General features: G+C 60.4%; 2 protein-coding genes across 3 annotated transcripts; one reads left to right on the top strand and one right to left on the bottom strand.

Moving 5' to 3' along the window:
* Positions 1–5,453: 5,453 nt before the first annotated feature.
* Positions 5,454–23,420, bottom strand: gcm2 (glial cells missing transcription factor 2). Of its 2 annotated transcripts, none has more exons than XM_077624239.1 (12): positions 23,075–23,420; positions 22,535–22,707; positions 22,313–22,419; positions 21,835–22,204; positions 8,582–9,684; positions 7,678–7,741; positions 7,372–7,560; positions 7,182–7,294; positions 6,976–7,101; positions 6,645–6,907; positions 6,347–6,575; positions 5,454–6,219 (listed from the first exon to the last, which is right to left on the bottom strand). In XM_077624239.1, the coding sequence occupies exons 5-12, from the start codon at positions 8,672–8,674 to the stop codon at positions 5,959–5,961; spliced, it is 1,338 nt and encodes a 445-aa protein (XP_077480365.1). In that variant the 5' UTR covers positions 8,675–9,684; positions 21,835–22,204; positions 22,313–22,419; positions 22,535–22,707; positions 23,075–23,420; the 3' UTR covers positions 5,454–5,958. The 2 variants fall into 2 exon arrangements, with proteins under 2 accessions (XP_077480365.1, XP_077480366.1); XM_077624240.1 differs by having other exon boundaries at positions 7,024–7,101.
* On the top strand, positions 11,249–27,302 carry lama1 (laminin, alpha 1). Its single transcript, XM_077624933.1, has 63 exons — positions 11,249–11,368; positions 11,522–11,588; positions 11,694–11,864; positions 11,968–12,080; positions 12,146–12,197; positions 12,282–12,472; positions 12,564–12,743; positions 12,823–12,912; positions 12,985–13,102; positions 13,184–13,362; positions 13,428–13,694; positions 13,778–13,918; positions 13,993–14,118; positions 14,174–14,275; positions 14,355–14,572; positions 14,639–14,750; positions 14,836–14,946; positions 15,180–15,307; positions 15,391–15,477; positions 15,572–15,783; positions 15,918–16,024; positions 16,100–16,280; positions 16,385–16,521; positions 16,582–16,815; positions 16,896–17,039; positions 17,103–17,282; positions 17,431–17,616; positions 17,696–17,823; positions 17,900–18,032; positions 18,100–18,240; positions 18,308–18,426; positions 18,503–18,592; positions 18,670–18,863; positions 18,938–19,080; positions 19,161–19,259; positions 19,325–19,427; positions 19,504–19,660; positions 19,719–19,920; positions 19,999–20,309; positions 20,395–20,539; positions 20,618–20,714; positions 20,780–20,878; positions 20,945–21,148; positions 21,224–21,378; positions 21,454–21,597; positions 21,916–22,049; positions 22,111–22,261; positions 22,337–22,461; positions 22,552–22,702; positions 23,028–23,172; positions 23,250–23,391; positions 23,516–23,630; positions 23,843–24,001; positions 24,079–24,230; positions 24,312–24,506; positions 24,577–24,760; positions 24,897–25,003; positions 25,088–25,277; positions 25,344–25,493; positions 25,554–25,707; positions 25,801–25,934; positions 26,782–26,995; positions 27,094–27,302. The coding sequence occupies exons 1-63, from the start codon at positions 11,249–11,251 to the stop codon at positions 27,246–27,248; spliced, it is 9,375 nt and encodes a 3,124-aa protein (XP_077481059.1). The 3' UTR covers positions 27,249–27,302.
* Positions 27,303–27,312: the final 10 nt, after the last annotated feature.

Here is a 27,312-nt window from a genome sequence, read left to right as displayed (position 1 = left end):
AACACGTGTCGTGCCGTGGGTGCCGTGGCGTGCCTTGGCGTGGCGTGGCGTGTCTCAGCGTGGCGTGGCGTGAATCTTTTTTGGGCTCACCCGTGCTCTCCGTGCTCTCCGTGCTCTTCGTGCTCTTCGTTAGCGCTCTCTGTTCAAAGTTGTGGCCGGCTCGACGAACGGCTGTCGTTGGAAGCTGTTTGGCGATGTCGCATCGCCGCCTAACGGACAAAGTGGGGCGGCGCGGCGTGGCGCGGCGTGGCGTGGCGTCGAAATCAAACGCTTGACACACGCGACCGCCCCCTCGCGGGCCTATAGCGACAATACGTATACTACGTACGTAGTACTATCTTTTCTTTTCCCATACCTGTCAACCTGGGCCATTTAAGAGCGCCCTGATGAATGATATTTCACCCATTTGGTTATATACGCAGCTGTGGATGATGACAAAAAGGCTTTTGATTTGATATAAAGGTCTAGCATGCCATAAGACTAGGCTTTCATTTCAAACTAATCCACAAAATGTAGTTTTTCCTAAAGAGCAAGCTTTCCACAATACTAGTGTCCTGCGAGTGCAATCAGTGGATTGGCGTCAGGTGCTTGTCGCAGCCCAACCCCCGTCGCTTCAAAGTTTGTCAGCTCAGTCGGTCGCTGCTGGATGACTTGAACGGAAAGCTGCTCTCTCCCCTCCCTCCCCCCCACAGTAGCCCAACCCCTGTCCATTCAACTTTTTCACCTATGTATGTGCCTTTGTCACCTTTGCAAAGCTAAACTGTCAAGAGTCCATTCAAGACTTTTTGTTTTTGACCTATTTCAAACGTGGGCCATCAAAGTGCAAACTTTTGACCATTTTGACACATTTAAGAGCGCCCTGATGAATGATATTTCACCCATTTGGTTATATACGCAGCTGTGTATGATGACAATAAAGGCTTTTGATTTGATATAAAGGCATGACATCCCATAAGACTAGGCTTTCATTTGAAACTAATCCACAAAATGTAGCCTTTCCTAAAGAGCAAAGCTTTCCACAATACTAGTGTCCTGCGAGCGCAATCAGTGGATTGGCGTCAGGTGCTTCTTGTAGGCCAACCCCCGCTCCTTCAACTTTGTCAGCTCGGTCGCTGCTGGATGATTTGAACGGAAAGCTGCTCTCTCCCCTCCCTCCCTCCATCCCTCCGTCCCACAGCGGCCCAACCCCTGTCCATTCAACTTTTTCACCTATGTAGTATGTGCCTTTGTCACCTTTGCAAATCTAAACTGTTAAGAGCCAATTCAAGACTTTTTTTTGACCTATTTCAAACGTGGGCCATCAAAGTGCAAACTTTTGACCATTTTGACACATTTAAGAGCGCCCTGATGAATGATATTTCACCCATTTGGTTATATACGCAGCTGTGGATGATGACAAAAAGGCTTTTGATTTGATATAAAGGCCTAGCATGCCATAAGACTAGGCTTTCATTTCAAACTAATCCACAAAATGTAGTTTTTCCTAAAGAGCAAGCTTTCCACAATACTAGTGTCCTGCGAGTGCAATCAGTGGATTGGCGTCAGGTGCTTCTTGTTTCAGCCCAACCCCCGTCGCGTCAAAGTTTGTCAGCCCTGTCGCTGCTGGATGATTTGAACGGAAAGCTGCTCTCTCCCTTCCCTCCCTCCCTCCCTAATACAGCGGCCCAACCCCTGTCCATTCAACTTTTTCACCTATGTAGTATGTGCCTTTGTCACCTTTGCAAATCTAAACTGTTAAGAGCCCATTCAAGACTTTTTTTTGACCTATTTCAAACGTGGGCCATCAAAGTGCAAACTTTTGACCATTTTGACACATTTAAGAGCGCCCTGATGAATGATATTTCACCCAGTTCATTATATACAGCTGTGTATGATGACAATAAAGGCTTTTGATTTGATATAAAGGCCTAGCATGCCATAAGACTAGGCTTTCATTTCAAACTAATCCACAAAATGTAGCTTTTCCTAAAGAGCAAGCTTTCCACAATACTAGTGTCCTGCGAGTGCAATCAGTGGATTGGCGTCAGGTGCATCTTGTAGGCCAACCCCCGCTCCTTCAAGTTTGTCAGCTCGGTCGGTCGCTGCTGGATGACGTGAACGGAAAGCTGCTCTCTCCCCTAACCCTCCCTCCCTCCCTGCCACAGTGGCCCAACCCCTGTCCATTCAACTTTTTCACCTATGTAGTATGTGCCTTTGTCACCTTTGCAAATCTAAACTGTTAAGAGCCAATTCAAGACTTTTTTTTGACCTATTTCAAACGTGGGCCATCAAAGTGCAAACTTTTGACCATTTTCACCCATTTAAGAGCGCCCTGATGAATGATATTTCACCCATTTGGTTATATACGCAGCTGTGTATGATGACAATAAAGGCTTTTGATTTGATATAAAGGCATGACATCCCATAAGACTAGGCTTTCATTTCAAATGATTCCACAAAATGTAGTTTTTCCAAAAGAGCAAGCTTTCCACAATACTAGTGTCCTGCGAGTGCAATCAGTGGATTGCATACCTGTCAACCTGGGCCAATTCCTCCCCGTATTAATGATTGGAATTCCCCGTATTAAGCAATAGAAAAGTGTACAAATGCAACGCGGCACATATTTACTCACATACTAGGGTGCACGTCAAAGTGTTCTGGTCGCGCCGCGTTGTCGTGACGCGACCGTGAATGTATTCGGACCCAAGCGCTATGACTCATAGCTGCTTAAATAACGAAACAGGAAATGATCATTAATCATTTCCTGTTTCGTGTGAAAGGGGAATGCGTGTGCGCATATCATGCTTAAAGCATGACAATATTAGCAGTTGACGATGACGTTTTCGTCTGCTACCAGTGACCGAGACGATCCGGATTAGAGCCGAAATGCGTCAAACGAGATCCGTTTGACAAAAAACGTACTTTAAAAAAAATCCCGTACAAAAGTTGTTATACGGCGTACACAATTTGAAATGATCAAAAAACGTATAAAATACGGGACAAAACGTATAAGTTGACAGGTATGTTTTCCTAAGTCAGAGTGGGAGGCGAGCTGGCAAGGAAAAATGACGTCTAGCTTAACCAAACCCAAATGAAGAGGCTGGCGTCCAAGCGGGCTTTTGCACACAGGTGAAAGCAATCAGCAATCAGCAATCACCAGGACAGCACAGACACTTTCAACAACAACAACAAGAGCAACAAAACACCACATGGGAATGTCAAAGTTGACGGGAGATGGCACACAATGTTTTTCTCCATGCAGCATATTTCATTGTTCTCTATCGTCACATTCAAGTGGAGCAAAAATGGGCTCGCCGCCGGACAAACCACCATTTTCTTGCCCCATTTCATTTCCTGTACACTTCCCTTTCCGAAAAAGGCTGGATTGGCGCCCCGCCCCGCCCCGCCGAGTCCCAGTTCAATCTCAAATGGGAAAGCGGGTCATCAAAGGGTAGAGGAGAGTCGGGGGATGGACGTCAAGTAGGCCCAGAAGCTTCTCGACTGGCTCAGCTGCCGTAATCTCGCCTTGTAAAAAGCCCGCCGCCGCCGGCCGTGGCTTTTGGCTCTGGGCTCTAAAAGCCCACCGCTGTCCAAACTGGAGTGGGGCGACCTTTCATCAAGACGGGCCGCCACCTGCTCCGCTCGCTCGCCCTAAAGTACGCCCGCCCGCCCGCCCGCCCGCCGCCTTTCATCTTGTCTCTTCATGCAAATGCATGAACCTCAACCCAAATGCACTCCACTTTGCGCCAAACGTGCTCCTTTGGCCCGCTTGAACTGCTCTGTCGGAAGGGGGGGGGGGGAAGGACCCTGGAAAATCCAAATAAAAAGCTGTCAAAACTAAGCAAAATAAAAAAAAGGCCCCGAGCTCCATCCCTAAAGGCAGCAAGTAAGCGCGCCTGACAAAGTATCGGAGGGAAGAAGCGTTCAGGGGGGGAGGCGTTGGCGGCACGGTCACGTGACGGCGGCGTCGCTCGCATTCCCGACGCGGGTCGCCGAGCGCCGATCCATCATGTGACGCGACGCCGTCCGTGGCGGAGAAGATGACATGTTTACTCGGCGGCTTCCTGCCGTGGGAGTGGGCGCTGCGGTCTGGTATAGACCCCCGCCCGTCCCCCCCCACCGCCACTCTGCGAAGATCACAAACGCGTCGCGCTCAGACCTGTCCCGTCCCGTCCCGTGGCCAGTTTTCGTCGGAGATAAACTTCAACATAAACCCAGTTCATTCTTCTGCACTCAGGCGCTACCTTCCTGTTCTGTCAAAACACGCACACCTGCTCCCAGAAGTCGGCCATCCGGCCGGCACGGGATCGAGGGGGGGGGTGACCGGTGCCCCGACCCCCCCCGGTCCCCGTGAACCCGTGCCGTCTGGGTTAAGTCTCACGCGAAAATGGCGGACGACGGCGCTCCGGTTTGAGTCCGGGAAGTGAGAAGGCCCAGCCATTCCGGGTGGGAGGCCCATTTTTGGGGGGTGACACTCCTTCTTGCTTATCCTACATGTTGGAGTCAAAGAAGGAAGACAGAGTCCTTTCTCCACAAAGACCCATTTGAATGGCCAAAATCAAAGTATCTGCAGGTCTCACTTAGCTAGCTCAAGGCTACCGCCACCAAATGTCCTCAAAGAGCCGTTCCAAGGGTTACCATCTCCGGCTCGGAGACATTTTTAGCGCTAGCGAGCGGGTCGCGCTCCTCCTTGCATGTCCTTCGTGTGACCTCAAGATGTTTTCATCTGACGCACACACACACACACACAGGTGAGCGAGCAGGTCCGGCGCGTGCGCGCGGGTTGAGGGCGGGGGTATCCGCGTGTCTTTGATGTGAAGATGTCTTGTTGATGTTGGCGTCCGCATTGCGAAAGGAAGATGAAAAGCACCATCATGCCGGTACTGGTTCTGGACGTCTACGTGATGAGACGCCGATGAGACGCTCCGATACGCGCCGATGATACGATTGCGGCCGGAACCGGTCTGGCCGGTCGGTCGGGCGGGCGGGCGCTGGATCGGGGAGGCGAAAGGCCCAGGCGTTTCTTCGCCATGGCGCCTCTTTGTTTGATCCCCGAGAAACGCAGAGGCATTTCCAATTGCGGGGCGGCCGCGTCAAGGTCCCGACGGATGGGCCCGGGGACGGACGCGGTCAGATCCGCCCGAGCCAGGGAGAGATTGGCGTGGGAAAAATGGCTGATGGAGATCAGCACAGGAGGAGAAGTAGAAGAAGATGAGATGATAAGAAAGGATAGAATGACTGCCTTGGCTGACTTCCAAGTCAAAACAGATCCGAGTGGAGCCACGGCGGGGCGGCCTAACAACCTTTCTTCTTCTTCCTCCTCCTCCTCCTCCTCCTCCTCCTCTTCGCACCTGTCCCGCCGACTCACCCCTTGGGCTGACCTTCGATCTCTAATTACCTTCACCTCACCTTGAACTCTGTGGAGGCGCAAAGACGACTCCTCCTAATGGAACTTAGTGACAGACACCAAACTCTTCCTGTCCGCACACGTTTATTACGCACACACATTTCGTGTCACGGTCGTCCTTCGACGTCACGCGCCGGCACACTTTTTGCCTTTTTTTTTCTTTCTCCCCGAAGGCCGCGGCCATCGAGCGTCGGCTCGTCACAAGTCGTTCGGGAAGCCGATCGCCCGCCGGTGAATAAATAGAACAAACGGCACGTCGGCGCGAGAGTGGTCGCGTCGTTTGAAATGAAAGGAAGTCACAAAGGGGGAGGGGCCCGTCAAAAACGGCGGCGGACCCCGACGGGTGGAGGGCGGGAGGACGTCATCTCCGGGACCGAGCGTTGGAATGTCCGTGGGCGGAACGCCGTGCGGCGAGGGCTTCGCCCCACTCCGGTGAAGTTGCGGCCGTGGTCACCGGGCGTCCCCGTCCCAAGCGATTCGCCACCGGGAGGTCTGGGAAATATTTCTCCCCGAGTGGCTTTGTGTTCACATCGGCCAAAAGAGAATGCGCCGCTTCCCCCAACCCCGTCACGTCAGTAGTCGTCGTAGCGGAAGGCGCCGGCGGCGTTGGCGTTGACGTAGCCGTAGCGGTAGTCGTAGCCGTCGGCTCGCTCCGTTTTGGTGGGCGCTGCCGCTTCGGGCTGGAAGGAGAGGGACTTGATGACGCCCCCCGACTCCTCCGTCACCTTGACCTGGGCCGAGTAGGCCGACGGGTCCGGCGGCGAGGAGCAGCCCGGCTGCGCTTTGGGGCAGGCCTGGTAGACGCCGCCCTTGGGACACGGCTGATAGGAGACCTGGGGGGGGGGGGGGGGGGGGGGGACCGGGGACCGGAGACCGGGGGCGCCTTCTCAGACCAGGAGCAAAGAGACCAAAGACCCAAGACGCGAGCGGGCGCGCGTGACGGCCAGCCGGTCCACTCACTTTGGTGGTGGTGGTGATGATGGTCTGCAGCGCGGCCGGAGACGGCGGGGGGTTCCCCGGGTAGCGGCACGCGTAGTCGGGAGCGTAATAGTGGTGGCCGTCGCCGTACGCTGACGAATTCTTCAGGAGATCCTTCCAGCCGGCTTTGGGCGGCGCCGCCGCCGGGTCCAGGGAGGACGACGAGAGGGGGGCGGCCGTCGAGGACGCCGGACAACCCAGCGCCGTAGCCCTGCCGAGGTTGGCCGGCGTTTAATGGCGGGGCCGGCGGCGGCGGCGGACGCCAATGCGCCGGGCTCACCTGGGATCGCAGAATTCCGAAGCCGCCGTCGGATACGGAGGCGAGGTCAGGTAGCCCTGGAACTCGTACCCGGGTCTCCCCACGTAGAGTCTGGGAGCGCCGGCGCTCTTTTGCGCCCCGGGGGAAATCTCCCCCAGCGCCACGTGAGGGTTGTAGTAGGCCTCCGGACTCTGGAACGGCGGGTAATGCTGCGGGAAGCCGGGCTCGACGAAGGAGATGCGTTCGGCCGACTCCACGCAGGAATGCGGGGCGGGCCCGAGAGCCTGAAAGCGCCAGCGTCAGCGAGAACGGCGGCGCCGCCGCCGTCGGGAGCGGGGCGCTCCTCCTTTACCTGGGCATCCGCCAGGCGCCTTTTGGGGGCGTACGGCGGGGAGCTTACTCGTCTTTTCACGGAACTTCTGCGGGCCTCCGTCTCGGACTTGGACTCCGGTCTGGGATGGTCGTGGACCCCTTTGGCCTAAATGGAAGCGAGCGGAGGTGAGAGGAGCCGACCGTAGGCTCAACGGCTTAGGTTTAGGGCTTTGGGCGTCCATCCACCTGGAAGAAGATGGCTTTCCCGTCCACCCTCCAGAAGTTGGTGACGGGGTAGCCGCTGTGGCCGCGACACGGCAGGAGCTCCAGGGCGCCGCCGCAACTGGGACAAACCTTCTCTGGAAGGGGGAGCACGTGAGCACCCTCTCGGCGAGCGCTGGCCGGGAGGGAGAGAGGGAGAGCGCGGGATACTCACTCTGCTGCTTCTGGCGCGCTTTGTCGCAGATGGCGGGCCGCAGTTGCAGTCGCGAGCCGTCGGGCAGGGCGCAGGCGCGAGAGCACACCACCACGCCCAGGCAGGACTTCTTCAGGATCTGGCAGTTGTGGTTGTTGGTGTTCCTCATGGCCCAGCCCGACAGGTGGCGCTGGGCGTTCTTGTCCTCGGCTAAAAAGGCATCGTTAGCGGGGCGCGACGACACTCGCCGATTCCAGTTTCGGGAAGCCGAGCGCCTTCGGGAGCCCAAAAGGCGGCCGAGAGGCTTCGAAAGGGTCGGTCGCTCACCGCTGTAAATGTAACGCACGTAGCCGTCCGTCCACTCCTGGAAGGCGTCAAACTGCTTAGTGTCCTGCAAAGAGGGGTCGGCGTTTAGCGCCACACTTTGCCAAACAGAGCGCCCGCGCCGCCACTTGCGGGAAACTTTACAGAAAAAGCAGACGTAATCTTTTGGCTGAAATGTTTCTGCAAAACGCTGTCACGGTCGTCCCAAAGCTATCGATCAGATCTGCATGTGTGCGCGTTTGCGTGCGTGCGTGCGTGCGTGCGCGCTGCCTCTTGTTGTTTAAACAGTGAAAACTGGTTTTTATATTTTGTTCCCAGTCAAACCAAAACACACGCACCCCGCAAGCTCCCCCTTCCCCGGTGTGCGCGCACACACACACACACACACAAAAAAGTTTCCTTTTTAACAGGTCATCAAAAATGTTCCCGACATCGAGTTATTTTTCAAGCCATCGGTACACTCGATGGTTTTGCAATCGGGCGATTTTAGTGGCGGACCCTGTAAAAAGAAAAAAAAAACGAGCCAGTCCCAATGCCAGACCCAGACCTTACTCAAGGCAGACCCAGATTTTTGGGAGTCCCGACACAAACGAGACCTTCGGAACGCGGTCTCCGTTTACGGATCCGTCTTTTAGACCATTACGAGGACTTGTTTTTTTGAAAGAGGTGAGTGACTATTGGGTCCCACTTTGAATCCAAAGGAGTTGATGGCCAGGAGACGTCCGGTCCGTTCCAAGCGAGAAGGCTACCTTTGCTCATTCGCCGCCGAGCAACGACGGGACGTCTACTGGCGACAAACTCGTTTCAAGGGCTTTCCATGGAGTTTTTGAAGAAGGACAGGGAGATGGACAGAGGAGAGGAGAGGACAGGAGAGGAGAGGATAAGAGTGCAGTCGGCGTTCTAGGACCTGTGGGAGTTTGGGGTCGTTGATGTCCCAAGTGGACTTCATGCCGAAGGAGCAGACGCAGTCGGCCTCCTCGCGATCTTCCGCTCGGGACATCCCCGCTTCCGGATCCCGGTCCCGGTCCCGTGCACGTTCCCGCTCCGCTTGGTGGTCGTCCCCGTCGCTTAGCGGAAAGTGGCAACAAGTGGGCCGCCGTCGTCTTCGTCGTCGTCCTCGGAGATTGCGGCGGATGCGGCTCTGCTCACCGTGCCGCCGGTCCCGATGAATGACTAGGTGAGGTGAGGAGTGCCGTGCCGCGCTCTCCTGGGTAGGAGGGGCCTCTCCGTGTGTACAGTATGGGAGCGCTTTGACGTGCGTGCGTCAGTGCGTGAGTGCGTGCGTGCGTGCGTGCGTGCGCTCATTCTAACCTCTGTCTTTTGGATTGGCCACAAGGCGCTGCTTTCATGTTTTTTTTTTCAAATGCCATTTATTTTTAGAGCCCGTTTGTTCCCCGTTTTCTCAGAGTTTTTCCAAACGCTTAAGTTTGCCTCGGAGTTTCCGAGTGGAGCGGAAATAAATACATTTAGGACTAGAGCCGACGGCCGCCCAAGCGGCTAACTTCCAAAGCGTGGTAGCACCGGATTTATCCAGAAGTCATCCGTTTCACGGTTACGTGGTTTCACAGATAACCACCGGACGAGTCTGTGAACGACAGGAGTCGATCGCAAGCACGTGGGTGCTACGACACGCCGAAGGCTGCCCCCTACTGGTCAACTCGCAAACCGCCGGCAAGACGGCCCTCTCCCACAGAAGAAGGCCGTAGCGCTAACTTCAATCTGCCCGTTAGCAAAAGGTCCCAATGGATAGAGAGTGGCCCCCACTGCAAGACGCGGGATTTGAAAGTTAGCGTCCGCAACGACAGCCACCTTGGCCGTGACTCTGGTGAGGGAGGGGCCGGGAGTAAAGACGAGCATTGCGCATGGCGCCCTCGCGTGGGATAAGATTTGATGAAGCTAAAATGAAGCAAGTCTTTGAGCTCTCCCTCTCTGGCGAGTGTGTCCGTGTGTGTGTGTGTGTGTGTGTGTGTGTGTGTGTAGTAGTGGTGTTGTGGAAACAGGTCCGTGTTTCTGTCAAAACAAACAAGTCATTATAGTCATCAATTATGGACTCCTTAGCGCTCGTGCATTTGGTGTACAGACAAACACGGAGTGGGGGAAAAGTCATTGGTTTGCGCTTCAGCCGCGCCGTAGCCCGTTGACCTCGGGAAAAGCGCCGCCCCTTCATTCTTCTGCCGTCACTCCAACGCCGCGCCAAAGTCCGGAAGCGACGGGACCGAGACGCGTGGACGTGCGGACCGCTTTGCCGCTGCGGGATTGGCTTGGACTTTCGCATGGTTGGACATTGATAGAGGGAGATCCCATTCCAGGCTTCGGACTGGAGGCCTTGTGCTCCGGGCAGCCCACCCCCTCAAAAAACGTGGGAGCCCCCTGACCCCCCTCCCCCCTTACACCCTCACTCACTCTGAGGCGGCAGGGTGGGCGGCTAAAAGCCAAAGGGAGCGCTCAAGATGACCATTGGAAAAAAAAGCTTCTAGTCCTTATACGGCCCAGACCTGGTCAAACACCACGTCATCATCGTCATCATCATCGTCGTCGTCCTCTCGAGCCTACTTGAATTTGTTCAAACGCTCGATGGCCAAGTGAGGCGCCTCCGACCAATAGGAGCCATGCAACCCGTGAATTGGATGCAGTGCAACAAAAAAAGTGGATGGGATGCAAAGGGGGGGGCTCCCGAGTGCCAAAAGCCGATTGGTTGCACCGTGGCCGGCACGCGGACCGGCCGCTAAAAAGACCAGGCGGCCCCCGGCAGCCCCCGCTCCCTGCGGGGAGGTGGTACGGTCCGCCCCTTCCCTCCCCCCATTAGAGAAGAGAATGAATGAAATGGCATTGGGACACAGCGACACATTCTTCAAGTGGGGCCGCCCGGCGCGCATTCCAGCGTCATCGCCTTGGTCTCGGCCCGCTTTTCGCCATCGCCATGAAGTGCCTCCTCTTGCTCTGGCTCTCCTTCTCGCCGTGGCCCGCGGGGCTGGCCGCTTCCCGCCAGAGAGGTGAGACTCGTCCTCCTCCGTCCCGCCACCCGCAAATTCGTCCGTCCCGCAATGCCGGGGCGAGGGTCCGTCCGGGGTGGCCCGGGTCGCTCCTCGTCCACCCTTGACTACTTTCTGCCGAGTGGGAGCGACGGCCCGGGAGGGCCTCGTGACTTTGGCGCGCTCCGGAGAAGTCGCCATCCGGCTCACGAGCCATGCTGCGAAAGCGGGCGGCCGGATTCCTAGAGCGTGTTGGTGTCCTTGACGCGCCCGTCCGTGTTTAGTCTGGGCGTCGCGTTCCCGTGCCAAGGACGCTCCGCGCATAGGAAAGCGGCGCTCGGGGGAGAGTTCAAACGTTTGTCTGCCGACCGCCGGCCTTTTGTCCGCTCGGGTGGAAAGTGGCTTCTTCCGTGTGGGGGTTAGGCTTAGCTTTGGGCTACGGGTGAGGGTGAGGGCGAGGGTGAGGGCGACGCTTGAGAAAAGAAAGGAAGCAAGGAGCCAACGGGAAGCCCAGAAAATGGTGCTTAATGGCGGGTAATTGGGCGTCTTGACCCCCGCGTGCCTTTGCCAAGGGGTAATCTTGTATTCTGGAACCAAGAGCAATGGTGAAAAGCAATGGGGAAAGAAAGCGCCTGTGCCTGTGCCTGCGCCTGCGCCTGCGCCTGCGCCTGCGCCTGCGCCTGCGCCTGCGCCTGCACCCGCACCTTTGCTTTTGCCTTCGCGTGTGCCTGATAATTAGCCTTAACAAAGGGCATCCTCCCCCGCCCACACACACATAACAATGGCAGCCCCAATCCCCCCGGGCCAGGCTCCTCAATGCCACTTTGTGCGCGAGGGACCCGGACCACCCACTCGCTACTCTCGCACCTTTGCAGCTGCGCTCGCAAGAGCGCGGCCTCTGGGAAAAGTCCGCACCGGCTTTCTTCCGGGGGGTCCATTTAGGTGCGATCCGAGTCCGCTCGGCAAACTTCATCGCTCCCAATCGCCCCCAAAATGTTAAGGCCTAAATGGAGCAAAAATTCCTCGAGCCATCCCCGGGTGTCGCAGGTTTGTTTCCGGCCATTTTGAACCTGGCCAGCAACGCGGACGTCAGCAGCAACGCCACGTGCGGAGACCCGGAAGCCGAGGTCTACTGCAAGTTGGTGGAACACGTTCCCGGACGCCTGATCAAGAACCCCCACTGTCCAAAGTGCGACGCCAACTCCATTCTGTCCAGAGGTAGCAGGTTTTTCCAGGCCAGACCAGAGGCCAGAGCAGAGGCCAGACCAGAGGCCAGCCGGGCGGGCCAATGAGAATTTGAACGGCGGCCTTCTCTGTCCAGAACGCCACCCCATCGGCAACGCCATCGACGGAACCAACCGATGGTGGCAGAGTCCCAGCATCAAGAACGGGCGGCGCTTCCACTGGGTGACCGTCACGCTGGATCTGAAACAGGTGAGCTCGGCGGAAGCGGCCGCTCCGTGGCCGAGGCCCATCCCCCGTCCCTTCTGGCCTTTCAGATCTTTCAAGTGGCCTACGTCATCATCAAGGCGGCCAACTCTCCTCGACCGGGTCAGTGCGGCGCCCCGCCATCCTGGCCAAACGCCAAATGAAAAGCCGGAGGGCGGGGAGATGTCAACGGGGTCCTCGCCGCAGGTAACTGGATCCTGGAGCGTTCGGTGGACGGCGTGACCTTCCAGCCGTGGCAGTTCTACGCCATCAGCGACTCCGAGTGCTTGTCTCGCTACAACGTGACGCCCAGACTGGGACCCCCCACCTACAAAGGCGACACGGAGGTCATCTGCACCTCCTTCTATTCCAGGCTGGAGCCTCTGGAGCACGGAGAGGTGAATTGGGTGTTCCGGTTGGGAGCGCCCCTTGCCCCCCTTCCGCCTCTTCCGCCTCTTCCGGACCCTCCTCTGGCGTCTCTCGCCGCAGATCCACACGTCGCTGATCAACAGTCGACCCGGAGCGGACGATTTGACTTCCGAACTGTTGAACTTCACCTCGGCGCGTTTCATCCGCCTTCGGCTGCAGCGAATCCGAACGCTCAACGCCGACCTGATGACCCTGAGCGCCCGCGACCCTCGAGAGGTGGACCCCATCGTGACCCGTCGGGTAGGTCTGGGCTTTTCGGCCATGGCGGCCGACCGGAGAACAACGACTCCATGGCCCCCCCCACCTCTTTTTCTCCCAGTACTACTACTCCATCAAAGACATCTCTGTGGGCGGGATGTGCATCTGCTACGGACACGCTCGCAGCTGTCCGCTAGACCCCGTCAGCCAGGTAATGGAGGGCGGCGCCGTCCCGTCGGTGCCCGCCGGCCGCTTTCTGAGGCTTTCTGGTGCGCCCCCGTAGAAACTACAGTGCGTCTGCGAACACAACACCTGCGGGAGCAGCTGCGAGCACTGTTGTCCCGGTTACCGGCAGCTGCCGTGGCAGCCGGGCACCGTCTCCGAGGGAAACACCTGCGAAGGTGAGGGTCGGCCCGTCTCCCCCCACGTCCGGCCTTTGGCGGAAACGGAGGGGGCAAATCTCTGGCCGTGCCCGTCGTCAGAGTGCAACTGTCACGGGAAAGCCGACGACTGTTTCTACAATCAAACGGTGGCCGATCTCGGATTGAGCCTGGACGTCCGGGGCCTTCGCCGCGGGGGCGGCGTCTGCGCCCATTGTCGGCGGAACACGGCCGGGATCAACTGCGAGACCTGCGCCGGAGGTTTCTACAGACCCGAGGGGGTGAGGCGCGCCGACCGGCGGAAGCCGTGACGCCGGGGGAAGCCGTGACGCGTGCACGCCGGCAGGTTTCCCCGCGTGCCGAGTCGCCGTGCGTGGAGTGCCGCTGCGACCCGAGGGGCGCCCGGTCTCCCGTCTGCACCAGGGACGACGCTTGGCCAGGTGAGTCGGCGCCGGGGACCGGCGCCGGGCAGTGCGCGTGCAAAGAGGGCTTCGCCGGGCGCCGCTGCGACCGTTGCGCATTCGGCTTCCGGGATTTTCCTCTCTGCGACCGCTGCGAGTGCGAGCTCGCCGGCAGCCTCGGCGACGACCCGTGCGACGACTGCGTTTGCAAAGTAGGTCCCCGGGTCCCGGCTCCCGGGATAGGATCCCTCTTGATAGGCCGGGGCGCTACACGAGACCGCTGGGTTCTTCCCAGGCCAACGTGATGGGGGTGCGCTGCGACCTGTGCAAAGCCGGATTCTACAACTTGCGGGCCGCCGACCCGCTGGGCTGCACCGATTGCTTTTGCTTCGGCGTGTCCAACGTCTGTGAAAGCTCCACCTGGTCCACCGCGCAGGTGACAAAGACTTCAAATGGGTCCGCTCGGGACAACAACATGAGGACGGGCGCTCCAATGTCCATTTCTGGCAGGTGGTTTCCAAGGACCCTCGGCTTCGCCCTTCCGCGGAGGCCTCCGACGACGACGCCTCCTTCGTCGAACGGCGTCAACACGGAGGGCTGTCGTGGGAAGCGGGCGACGCTTTTCTCGGCAACAAGGTAGGCCACGATCGGCGTCCGTCCGTCGCGGGCGTCAATTCGCCTCTCTTTTCAGCTCTCGTCCTACGGCGGCCTCCTGAATTATTCGCTGGCGTACCGGGGCTGGCGGGACGAGCCGCAGCGTCCGGTCGCCGTCCGCACCGATGTCAGGCTTCAGGTAGACGGACGGCGCCGAGCCAACACCGGCCCGAGCGCCAGGTGGATCGTGGTCGCCATGAGCGCCTTCTCCTCCGCAGGGGGACGGGCGAACGCTCCGCCTCTCGGCCCTTCGGGCCGTCCTTCTGTCGCCGTCGGCTCGGCGCTCCGTCGCCGTGGAGATGCTCCCCCGGCATTTCGCGGAGGAAGGAACGAGCGCGGCGGTCAGCCGCGACGACCTGATGTCCGTCCTCGCCGAGGTGACCTCGCTGCGGGTGGAAGTTCACGTCGACGACGCCTCCGCCGGCGACGCCGTGAGGTGAGGTCGCGGTCGGACACGCCTTGGCGATCCTCGAGCCACCATTCCAAACTTCCTTCCCGGCAGTCTCGTCGCCGCGTCCCTGGACGTGGCTGACCCTCGGGCCGCGTCGGGCGTCCGCGCGGTCGGCGTGGAGACCTGCCAATGCCCGTGGGGGTACGGCGGCACGTCCTGCGAGGTGAGACCGGAGGAAACGGGGCCACTCCGAGCAGAGGGAAACACCGGCCCCTCCGAATGACCGTCTTTCTGCATGTCCTCCGCAGTCCTGCCTTCCAGGTTTTTACAGGCTGGGCGGCGTTTTGTTCGGAGGGAACTGCGTGCAGTGCGAATGCAACGACCACGCCTCCGAGTGCGATGCCAACGGCACGTGTCTGGTGAGTTGGACGGCGAGGCCACACATTTGCCGTACGCCGCAGATGAGACGAGGTTTTGAGGCGGGTGGGGGGCATCTGGTGCTTCCAAATGCCAGAGGGACATGACCACGGGAAGCCAAAGATGAGGAGGGGGAAGATAGGTCGGACGGGGGAGCGACTGCCGGCGTACACACGCTAGCCAATGTTTGCCACGAGACCCGTCGGCGAGTTTAGTCACGTGGTGTGTCCGGCAGGATTGCGGCCATCGCACGGGCGGACCGCACTGCGAGCGCTGTCTCCCCGGTTTCTACGGCGACGCCACCCAAGGGACGGAGGACGACTGTCGGCGCTGCGCCTGCCCTCTGACGGAGCCGTCCAACAAGTGGGTGGCGCCGTGGCCGATCCTCTTCAAGTGGGGTAACCGACGACGGGCTCCCTCTCCTCTCCTCTCCTCTCCCGCTTCAGTTTCAGTCCCACTTGCGCGCTGGACTCCTTCGGACTGGCGCGGTGCGACCGGTGTCGGGAAGGCTACGCGGGCAGCAAGTGTCACAAGTGAGCGCCCCACGGAGGCGAGCGGCGGAGGCGGCGGCGGCGGCGACGAGTCCGACGACGAGAGCATCCCGACCTTTGTGCTTGGTTTGGCCAGGTGTTCGGCCGGTTTCTACGGGAACCCGCAGGTGGCGGGCGGCTCTTGCGTCCGCTGCCAATGCAACGGCAACGTGGACGGCGAAGAGGAGGGGCGCTGCGACGGCGAGAGCGGGGAGTGCCTCCGTTGCATCGGCAACACGGCCGGAAGCCACTGTCACATCTGCGCTCCCGGTTTCTACGGAGACGCCGTGCACCAGAAGAACTGCCGAGGTCTGTTTTCTTTTCTGTTTTTGAAAGCCCCAAAGGAATGTAGAGCTCTCCAAATCCAGATTACGAACGCTCGCTCTTTGGCCCCTTTGTGCACTTTTGTCCAAATCCCTTCACTTCCGGTTCCTTTTCGACAGACTGCCAGTGCGACGTCAACGGATCTTCGTCCGGCGTCTGCGACGAGGCGTCGGGCCAATGCGTCTGTCGAGACAACGTGACGGGACGGGCGTGCGACCGTTGCCAGGTTGGAGGACTTTTTTTTTGCCCTTTGCTCTTTCGAATTCAATATCACCGAGCGCCGGCCGACGTTGGGCTTCAGTCGGGCTTCTTTGGATTGCGGAGCGCCTCGGGCTGCGAGGCCTGCCGATGCGACCCGCGAGGATCTCTGGGGGAGACCTGCGACGACAACGGACGCTGCCCGTGCGTCGAGGGAGCGGGCGGAGACAAATGCGACCGCTGCGGCCGCGGATACTTTGGTTTCCGTGCCGACGACTGCGCAGGTGACGGTCACGTTACCGGAGCTCCGTGGCTACGGGAGTTTCCAAAGAACAATGGAAAAAGTCCATCTATCGTCCTCCAGCTGACGTTCTTCTCCTTTTCCTAGCGTGCGACTGCAACCGCACGGGCGGGAATTGCCACCACCAAACTGGGGAGTGCATCTGCCCCGCCCACACGGAGGGAGACACCTGCGAGGCGTGTCAGGCGGGATTCTGGGATCACCATCCCGTGGCCGGCTGCAAGGTACGCCGTCACAAAGTCATGGCGACGGCGTGAAATCAGGCGGTCCCTCCGTCCTTTCAGCCTTGCGACTGCGGTGCGGACGGGAGCTCCGCCTCCCGCTGCGACCCCACCGACGGCCGCTGTCCCTGCAAGGAGGGATTCTCCGGCAGGCGCTGCGAGCGCTGCGCTCCCGGTCACTACGGTTACCCCACTTGCCCGCCGTGCGGCTGCGACGTAGCGGGGACGCGGGAAGAATGGTGCGACGCCACCTCGGGAACGTGCGACTGCCGGCCCACCGGCGAGTGCGCGTGCAAGGTAACGCCAGACGGGCCGCGCCAGGTCGCCGTGAGTCCCGCCGGCCTACCTAGCGAGTATCTGCCCGTGTGTCCTCGTAGGCGGCCGTGTCGGGGCGACGCTGCCAGGAATGCCTTCGGGGTTTCTTCGCCCTGTCCGCGGAGCGGCCGGAGGGCTGCACGCCGTGCTACTGTTCCGGAGTCAGCCGGGACTGCGAGGAGCGCGCCGGCCTCGTCGGAGCCCTCGTGCGTAGCCCGGGATCGGGGCTCGCCCTAATGGCCGCTCGCTGACGCCTTCCCCTCGGGCAGATCTCGGCGGACCGCTCTCCCGTTCTGCTGCCCATGGTCGGCCGGGCCGACGGCGAGGCCGCCACGGCCGGAGTCTACCGACGGGGCGGCGACACGCTGCTGGATACCAGGCGGCTCAACGCCAGCGGTGGAGGAGGGCCCCTCTATTGGAGACTGCCCCCCCAGTTTGAAGGGCAGCAGGTGAGCCCCCTTTCGTTCTGTAGGGGTCAGCCAGGCACTTTGTTTGGCGCCCGTTTGGGTTAGCGTCAGAGCGTCGGATACAACGTCGGTCTGCGCGTTATCGGGGAAACGTGGGGCCCAAAGTGGTCACTCTGGCATTTGCCTTTAGCTCCTGTCCTACGGCGGGGTGCTGTCCTACGTGGTGACCTTCTACGCGGACGACGCCGGAGGCTTCGCCAATCAAGACCCGCAAGTGCTGATGAGAGGCGGAGCCTTAAGGAAGCTGCTCATCTACACCGACGCGGCGGCGCCCGACAACGGCGTCGGGACCCGGCACGACATCCAGTTGACAGAGGTGCCGGCCGACTCCTCGGGATTGGACCGCCGCTAACTTGCGTGGTGACCTTCCGTGTGTCTGTGTGCGCCCGCAACAGCGCAAGTGGAAGTACTTCAACTCGGTGTCGGAGAAGGCGGTGAGTCATAGCGACTTCCTGTCGGTTCTGGCCGACTTGCAGTACGTCATGGTCAAGGCTTCGTACGGGACGGGACTGCGGCAGAGCAGGTGAGCGCCGGTCAAGCTCTCCCGACCGGCCCAACGTTTCCGTCCGGCCCCTTTGACGTCTCCCGAGCCTTTCCAGCATTTCCAACATCACCATGGAGACGGGGCGGGAAGCCCACCTCTCCGAGGCCGCCGAGGCCGGCGGGACTGGCGCGACCGGGTCGATCGAGTCGTGTTTCTGTCCGCCGGGCTACGCCGGACTGTCCTGCCAGGTAATGCCGAGACTCCGTCGTCGGGGTCGGCGTCCTCTGACTTTTCCCCACTTTGGTTGGTCCGTAGGATTGCGCCCCGGGTTTCTTCCGCCAGCCGCTATCGGAGTTGTCGCCCGTGGCTCGAAAGTCTGCTTTCGTGAGGCCGTGCGTGGCCTGTCGCTGCAACAACCACAGCGCCGGCTGCCACGTGGAAAGCGGGCGCTGCCTGGTGAGTGGCGATACCGGTCGGAAGGACCGCGGAGCCACGCTCACGCGGCGCCGTCCCGGTCGCGCAGGACTGCCGGCATCACACCGACGGGGCCAACTGCGAGCGGTGCGCTCCGGGTCATCACGGGAATGTCAGCGGCTCCGTCGACGACTGCTCGCCGTGCGCCTGCCCTCTGCGGGACAACAGGTGTGGCGCCATTCTTTGGCTCCCGTCACTTTCCACAGAGTCAATATTTCATTCTCCGATTTTGGAACGCTCGCAGTTTCAGTCCCACGTGTGTGTCGGAGGGAACGCTGGGAGACTTTCGCTGCAATTCCTGCCTGCCGGGATACGAGGGCCGCTACTGCCAGCGGTACGCGGCCGCCTCAAGTTACGTCGGGCCGCCGCCGCCGCCGCCGCTCCCGCGTACGACGGCTCTCCCTCTGGCAGGTGCTCTCCGGGTTACTACGGCAACTCCTCGTCGCCAGGGGGGAAGTGCAGCCCGTGCGGCTGCAGCCATTGGGGCTCCCTGGAGGCCTCGTGCGAGCCCCTGACCGGCCTGTGCCGGTGCAGAGCCGGGGTCCGAGGTCCCACTTGCGACCGCTGCGACGAGCGCTACGTCTTGGAGGAGGGCAAATGCGTGGGTGAGTGCACGCCCCCTTGCCAAAAACCACCCAAAAGATGGGCCTCCACGTAAGCCGCCGTCGTTGGCCTCTAGCGTGCGACGACGATTGCGCCGGCGCCCTGCTGGACGACCTGGACGCCGTCCACCGGCGGTGGCGAGCCTTCAACATCAGCGCCGTCACTATGGCGCCCTACCATCAGCTGGTGGCGCTCATCCAGAAGACCGGCGACTTGAAGGTACGAGCTGGTGTCATTTATCGCCACAGGATCCGCGTCACGGCGTACGCGTTGGCTCACTCGAGCGCTTTGTCTGACAGCTGATGCTATCAGAAGGCGCTTCTTTCGAGACGAGAGTCTCGCGTGTAGAAGAAGAGGCGGCGCATCTGACCTCTGACATCGCCGCACTGATAGATCGGGTAAGCACGCGTGGGTCATCCTCCAAGGGGTGGCTACAAGGAAAGCCTTTCCAACCTTTGGCCAGGCCGCCGGCGCCGTGTCGTCCGGCCGCGGGGAGCTCGGCGACAGCTTGTCGCTCGCGAGCGGCTTGACGGAAAAGATCCAGGCGATTCAAGACGGCATCCAAAGTGAGCCGTCCGTCGCCGTCCGTCGCCGTCCGTCGACCCCGGCTGGCTTCAAGTATTTAACTGGCCGTTGGCGCAGCGCTCGGGGCGGAGGCGGAGCGACTCAACCGGACCGACCGAGAGGCGCTACAAGCGGCCGATCGGACGCGTCTGCTGGACCGGATGACTTCGGCGCTGCAAAACATGCGAGCCCCGCGTCTCGGCGGGGCCGCCGATTTGGCGCGTCGTGAGCTCGGGTGAGTTTTCCATCGCGCTCCATCTTTGCTCCGTCGAGCCCAGCCATCTCTTTCTCAGTCTCGCAGAGTCGCTGGCGGAGTCCATCCCACGGCGCTTTCCGGCCGGGGAGGACGGCGCCCTCCGCCTCCTGGCCGGGGCCCTGGACGCTAACGTGCAAAAGCTGCGAGAAGCGCAGACTCGAACGGGAGACGCCGCTCGAGAAAGCGCGCAAACGCAAGTGTTGCTGAAGGCCGCTAACGGGCTGCTGACCGACTATGAGGTAGGTAGCCCCTCCCCCTTCCCGCTATTGGAATAGATCCAATAGCCAACCACGAGTCGGCCGCCGTCTGCGCGTCAGGCGAGGCGGCGGAACGTCAGTGAGGCGCGGGCGTGCGTGGAGGGCGCGATGGAGGACGCTCGGCGGCTGCTGGACGACGTGCTGGACCTGACCTCGCCGCTGGCCAACGTCAGCGCCGCCGGACCTCCGCTGGCCCAATTGCCGAAAGAGGCGGACGCGCTGGGAGGCCAACTGGATCAATGGCGCACCCCGCTGAGAAAGAAAGTGGAGGCTCTGCTCACCGCTTTGAAGAGCAGCGACTCGCTGGAACGGGTTTATCGAGCCGAGAGCCACGCCCGCCAGATGGAGAGCCACGCCCTCTCCCTGGATAGGTAACCACCGTGCCACTCGGCGGTCTACCAACAATGACGCCGCTTTTCCAAAACTAAAAACCGTGGCCGTATATTACCGTCTTAGCGATTTGTCACCGGCGCGGAACGCTTCCGAGAACGGCCGGCGATCCGCGTCGGCGCCGCCGGAGGCCGACGTCGCCGACGACGTGGAGCGCGCCTGGCGGATGGCCTTGGACGCCGTCCGCTCCGCGGGCGCCGCTCTCGACCTGGTGAGAAAAAAACTCCCAGACTCGGCCCGGAAAGGAACGTGGTCAGAAAGAGCCGCGCTCTCTCGCCGCGTCTTTCAGACCGGCCGGTGGGAGCCGTCCGCGGAGGGCGGAGCCGCACCCAACCGGATCTCCGCCGCCCTGGACGAGACTCGGGCCGTGGAGCGGACCAACCGAGGTGAGTCCTCGGGCGTGGGGCGCGCTTTTCCGCTGGAACGCTAGCTCGTCCTTTGCGCTCGCCAGACTTGCGGCTGACGCTGTCGGCGCTCACCGGCAGACTGCGGACGCTGAGCCAGCGCACGCTGAATACCAGCGTCCTCCTCCGTGGGAACCTCACCGCCGGTGAGACTTTGCCGCTTCCGACCCGAGGTGGAGCGGCGTGCCAACTAACTGGCCCACGGGACGCAGGACGGCCGCCGGGGCAGGAGGCCGGCTCGTTGGCCGGCTCGTTGGCCGGCTCGCGGGCCGCTCTGGCTCACTCCAGCGTGCGGGAGGCGCTGGAGCGTTTGTCGGCCCTGGGGCGCCAGCTGAGCGACTCCCGTTCGGCGCTGGAAAAGACCAACGCCAGCGCGGCAGAGACCGAGCGGCTGATGACGCGCACGCGTCTGGCAGGTTTGTCTGGGCCGAAAGAGCGGGCGGGGCCCCTCGCCCTTCTTCCGTCACCCGTGTTTTTGGCGGCGCACGCAGCCGACGAGGCGCGGCGTACCTTGGAAGAGGCGGAGCTTCGCACGCAGAACCTGAGCGAGAAAATCAAGCCCTTGAGCCGGCTGGGAGAAAGCCTGAGCAGGAACCTGTCCGACGTCCGGGAGCTCATCTACCAGGCCAGGAGACAAGCGGCGTCCGTACGTGCTTCCCCCGACGTCCCGCCGTCCCGCCGTCCGCCCCGCGTGATCCGTCACGTCGTGCCGTGTCCTCAGATCAAGGTGGCCGTGCGGGCGGACGGCGACTGCGTGCGGTCTTACCGACCGCAAATTCAGTCCAGCAACTTCAACACCTTGACTTTGACGCTGAAGACCAAAAGTCCCGACAACCTCCTCTTCTACGTGGGCGGCAAGACGACGGTAAGCGCCTCGTTTCTCCGCGACGACTTGGTTTTTGGGGGCGGAAACCAGATGCGCGAGGAAATGCAGAAGAAAAGAAAGGCACGGTATGGAGCGCAAACTGTCCGACTATCGGCCCCCGCATGAGCGACTGAATGGTGGGCGAACTCGAGCTTTGACATTTTCAGCGTTTGCTTAAGACCCGAGAATCAATCGTCTAAACGTCGCTTTGCAAATGAATACATTTGAGTTACTCACTGCGAATGGACGTGCCAGCTGCCATTGGCTTTGAGGGTTGTCGCTATTCCGCCGCCGCCGCCGCTGCCGCCGGCTATCCAGGTGGACTTCCTTGCGGTGGAGATGAACCACGGCAAGGTTTCCTTCCTCTGGGACGTGGGATCGGGCAGCGCCAGGCTGGAGTATCCGGGGCTGGACATCGCCAACGACAAATGGACCACAATCAACGTCACGCGGTAGGTACCAAAACCTCCGTGCGCGCCCGGCGTCGGCGGTAAAGGACGGCCATTTTGGCAGGTTGGGCGCGCGTGGCTTCCTGTCCGTCCACCAGCTGGAGGCGTCGCCGTCGCCGCCGACGGTGACGGCGGCGTCGCCCGGACCGGCTCGGGTTCTACACGTGGGCAACGACACGACGGTCCACATGGGGGGATTGGCGGACGGCGCTCAGGTGACCCGGACGCGCGTCGCGCCACGTACGGGCGAGCGGGCGGGCGCTTACCGTCTGTCTGTGTGGCGACGGCAGAGGCCCGCGGCCTTGCGGCGGTCGACGTTTCGGGGATGTCTGGGCGAGGCGTCGCTCAACGAGAAGAACGTCGGCTTGTGGAACTACGTGGACAGACGGGGACAGTGCGGAGGCTGCTTCAGCAGGTAGGCAGCAGAAAAGTAGCGGGACGGACGGGACGCGCCGACACGCGCCGACACGAGGCCTGGCTAAACTTACGCCCAACGCCATCTCAGTCCACAGGCGGAGGAGACGTCGTTCCACTTTGACGGCTCCGGATTCTCCGTGGTCCAAAAGTCTCTGCGGGCCACGTCCACTTCCGTGGTCTTGCTGTTTAAAACGCTGTCGCCGGGCGGCTTACTCTTGTACCTGGCCTCCAACGACACCGTGAGCTGGAAAACACACAAATGTGACAAATATGGGGTCGTGCCGAAAACAATGTTACTTTATGGCTCATAGAAAGCGAGCTAGATGAGCGGGTGGGTTTTAAGAGTCCACGTCATACGACGACGCTAACGTTCACAGTTGCTACAAAGGTGGCTAGCTAGCTTCAGGGCGCTGACCGGGCTCCGGCTCATCATTGGACGCAGTTACGCCAGAGTCCCAAACGAGAGGGGCTGAGCCAAAATGTATCGACAAGATGGCTTTCCAAAATGGCCGGGCCCTAAAACGACGACGATTACAGCCTAATGTTTCCTGGCCTTTCCCGCAGAGGGACTTTCTGTCCATCGAGCTGGTGGAGGGCTGCGTGCGTCTTACCTTTGACCTGGGCTCCGGTCCCCTGGTCCTAACTTCGCTCAGGAAGTACAACACGGGCTCGTGGTACAAGGTGACCTCGCAGAGGAACCGACGCAAAGGTGAGCCCCGCGCGCCGGAGTGGGACTCGAGCGGGCGGCCCTGAAGGACGGCGGTACGTGTCTGCCCCCGACTTTAGGCTACCTGTTGATCAATCCGGCCGACCAATCGTCCGATAAAGAGATGCTGGAGGCGGAGTCCCCCGGAAGCGCCTCCGATCTCAACCGTTCCGATCTGGACCCCATCTACGTGGGCGGACTTCCGGCCTCCCGACCGATCAGGTCGGGTCGGACTCCGGCGTCGGCGCGGTCGTGACCCGACAGCTTGTCGCGACCCGACAGCTTGTCACGGTGGTGACATCACACTTTGGCATTCCATGCTTCCCCCCCCCCCCCCCCCCCCCAGACGCCAAGTGGCCTCCAGGTCCTACGTGGGCTGCATCAAGAACGTGGAGATCGCCAGGTTGAACTTTGACCTCCTGAGGGATGCCCACGGCGTGAGGAAAGGCTGCATTCTGGAGGTGAACGTCTACCGTTTGGACTCTAACCCTAGCTCGGGAATGTCCAAACTTCCACTCTGGCCTACGGTCTGGATATCAGCAGACACAAGTGGCTCATTTGGATAAAGCGGGGTGTCTGGAGCGTTCGGTGCTTGCTAGACATTTGCTCCGACTTTTGACTGCCTTAGCTCACTTGTGGATGTGTTTGGTCTGGCATCTTCCCGGCCATCTAGGCGGTGCGAAGCGTGTCCATTTTAAGCGCCGGCGGCGGCTACGTCCAGATTGCTCCTGGTTCCCTGGAGCAGGAGGCGGAGATTCTCTTCTCCTTCACATCAAACAACCGATCGGGAGTCCTGTTGGCCGCCTTGACTCCAAAGCCTTCGCAGCGGCGGGTAAGACGATGTCGATGCCGCCTCTGCCACAGGGTGGGCGTGTCCCACCTTAGAAATACCCGCGCCCCACTTGCCAGTACTTTCTGTCCGCGCACCTGCTGGCCGGTTCTTTGGAGGCGGAGTTCGGGGAGATCGGCGCGGAGGGCCAACGGGTGGCGGTCGCCGCGCCCGACGGCGGATCCTTGGCCGATGGGTCAAAACACTCGGTGGTTCTGAACTTCAATAGAAAGTAAGCCTCAGCGGCGCCGCCGGTGGGGGTGGCGACGGCTGCCCTCGCAGCCGTCCCAACGCCAACGGGTCCTTCCCGCAGGTCCTTTTCCCTGCAAGTTGACGAAGGAAAGGTCAAATGGGCCTCGCCGACAGCCGGCGGATTGGCGGACCTCTCCGCGGCCTCTTTTTTCATCGGGGGACTGCCTTCGGGGGAGGAGTCTCATTTGCCGCTCCGATTGCAGAACCTGTCCAAGTCCTTCAGAGGATGCGTACAGCACCTGGTGCTGGGCGACCGGTCGGTTCCGCGCGTACCAAGGCGGGCGGTCCCCACGTGCTCTCCGTATTGATCGGTGCCGTCCCGCTAGCTTGATCGACCTGTCGGTGGCGCTCAAGTATGAGGGGGCGGTCCTCGACAGCTGCCGACTGGAAGAGAAGATCACGGGGGCGTTGCTTCCCGAAGAGGCGGACGTGGAAGCCACTCTGTATCCTTCCCACCCGTCGGTGGCCCCGCCCACCCCTCCCGGCACCATGACGTCTGCCCAGCTCACGGTAGATCAAATTCCTGGAGAAAACTTGTAATGGTCCAAGTGCAGACAAATATATATTATTACCCACGCTATCATTTTATGAGTGTAATCTTTTGTGCCACTTGATCTCCTGAATGTATCACCCCCATCCCGAATAGTGCGCGCAGGAAAAGGAGTTGAGCTTCCTGCCCACGGCGGTGCAGTTTGGCTCATCGCGACACAGTCACATGACCTTTCTCTTGGAGCCGGCCGCCGTGCGCAAAAGGTGAGTCGGCTCGGGGGGGGGGGGGGGGCGCCGTTGCCCGGCCGCCGCTCAGGTGACCCGACCCCTTCTCTTCTCGTCCGCCAGCGTGTCCCTGCGACTGTCGCTTCGAACGCGGGCTCGGGACGGCTTGCTGCTGCTCCTGACCGACGACCGCCGGGCGGACTTTGCCGTCCTGCAGCTGGTGGGCGGCCGGGCGCTGATGTCGGCGGATCTCGGGAAGGGCGTGGCCACCGCCGCCTCCTCGGTCAGCGTGGACGATGGCAAATGGCACACGGTAAGCGGGGCGGAGGTCCCAAAAGTGGGCCGGCGGGCGGACTTGACCGAGCCGCTCGCCTTCCAGGTGAGCGCGGACGTCGGTCGGCGATCCGTCTCCGTCTCCGTGGACGCCTCGGCTCCGGACGTGGCGGCGGTCAAGGGCAACCAGCTGGACGTGAGCGAGCGCCTGTACCTGGGCGGACTGCCGCCGGCGTACCGGGGCCGAAGAATGAACGTAAGAGCGATGCGGCGCCGGCACGGTCTCGCCGGGGATTTGAACGAGCGTCCGTCTCAGGTGACGAGCGGTTTCCCGGGTTGCGTTCACTCCGTGAGCCTGAACGGCGCCACGCTGGATCTCTCTCGGCCGGCATCGCGACGCGACGCCGCCTCCTGTTTCAGTCGGGACGAGACGGGGAGCTACTTCGACGGCAGCGGCTACGCCGTACTGAGTGAGTCAAAGCGCCGGCCCCGGCGAGCCCCGGCGAGCCCCGGCGAGCCCCGGCGAGAATCTCATGGCTCACCCGGTGGGTCCTTCCGCTCAGTGAGGGACGGCTACAAGGTGGGTTCCGACGTGTCGGTGTCTCTGGAGTTTCGCACCAGCCGATCGGAAGCCGTCTTCCTCGGCATCAGCAGCGCCAAAGTGGACGCCATCGGACTGGAGATGATCCGAGGGCAGGTAAGCGCCGAGCGCCGTCGAAATAGATTGGGCGGTGCGGTGGGCCGACACGGGGACTTTTTCCTCAAGATTGGCCCATATTCAAAGTTGGCCTTTGGACATTTTGACGTGTCCCATTCCAAATCCCACAGCCGTGGATCTCTCGTTCCAATGTTCCTACGGTATTCCTGAAACAATTTGCATACAGAACCAATGTTCCCTCTAATTTGACCATGCAATGTGGGAGGAAACCGGAGTACCCAGAGAAAACCCACAGTGCAAACTCCACACGGGTCAACCGACCTGGATTTGAACCCAGGACCCCAGAGCTTTGAGGCCGACGTGCTAACCACTCACGCCGCCGGGCCGCCTAGCCATAACATTTAATGATTAATATCCATGCATAGTCCAAATTAATAAATGGAACTAGAATTTGCACAAATCTGATTGACCTTATTTTTCTCATCTGTCCTTGAGGTGATCTGGCGTCCATTGATAGTCCCTATTTGTCCATGGGAAAACTCGCTGACATGAGCTTCGCTGCATATTTTGCAAAACAGACTTTTGTCACTCAAAAAAACAAAGTTTTAAACACTTGTTCTCCTATTTGGACGTACTCCGACAGCCATTCCCACTGAAAAGACCCACTTACGAGCAAGTGCTGTCAATGCCGTGATGCGTGACTGCGCAGTGGGATTGCATTTTATCCAATGATGGCTTGGACAACTGTCACTCAATGAATTTCACAGTAAAATGATAGAAAGAAAGAAAGAAAGAAAAAAAGTGATATATCCGATCTATCTCATCTGTTGACTGCGCTGAGAGTGTGCGACCAGTGCACAGCTGAGTTGTACGGAACCCTTTTCAGGTGGTGTTTAACGTGAATAACGGGGCGGGGAGAGTCGCGGTGGCTTCCGGCGGTCCGGCCCTCTGCGACGGACGTTGGCACCGCCTGCTGGCCAGAAAGACCAAACACAGCCTTACTCTCAGCGTGGACGGGAGGCGCCACTCGGTTCCCAACCCCTACCCGCAGTCCACCTCAGCCGAGACCAATAATCCCGTGTACGTGGGCGGCTACCCAGGTCAGGCCCGCCCGCCAACCCGCACGCCAAGGTTTTCTGGGGCGAGAACACCGGTCAGCCGGTAAACGCCTTTTGCCTTTTGTCGTTTGCCGCCGCAGACGGAGTCAAACAGAATTGCCTGTCGGTGGAGTCGCCCTTCAGAGGTTGTCTGAAGAACATTCGGCTGGTCAAGTCGCACCTGGACACCCACCTGGACGTGAGCCGAGCCCATTTGTCGTCCGGGGTCACGCCCGGCTCGTGTCCGGCCGCCTAGACACGTTTGGACGAGTCCGCTCTTCCGCTAATAAACAAAAATCTTTGCTCTATCGTCCGGATTT

This window comes from Stigmatopora argus, chromosome 17 (assembly GCF_051989625.1).
Source record: "Stigmatopora argus isolate UIUO_Sarg chromosome 17, RoL_Sarg_1.0, whole genome shotgun sequence".
In the NCBI taxonomy this organism is placed as follows: Eukaryota; Metazoa; Chordata; class Actinopteri; order Syngnathiformes; family Syngnathidae; genus Stigmatopora; species Stigmatopora argus.
This window is presented reverse-complemented; position numbering and strand designations above follow the sequence as displayed.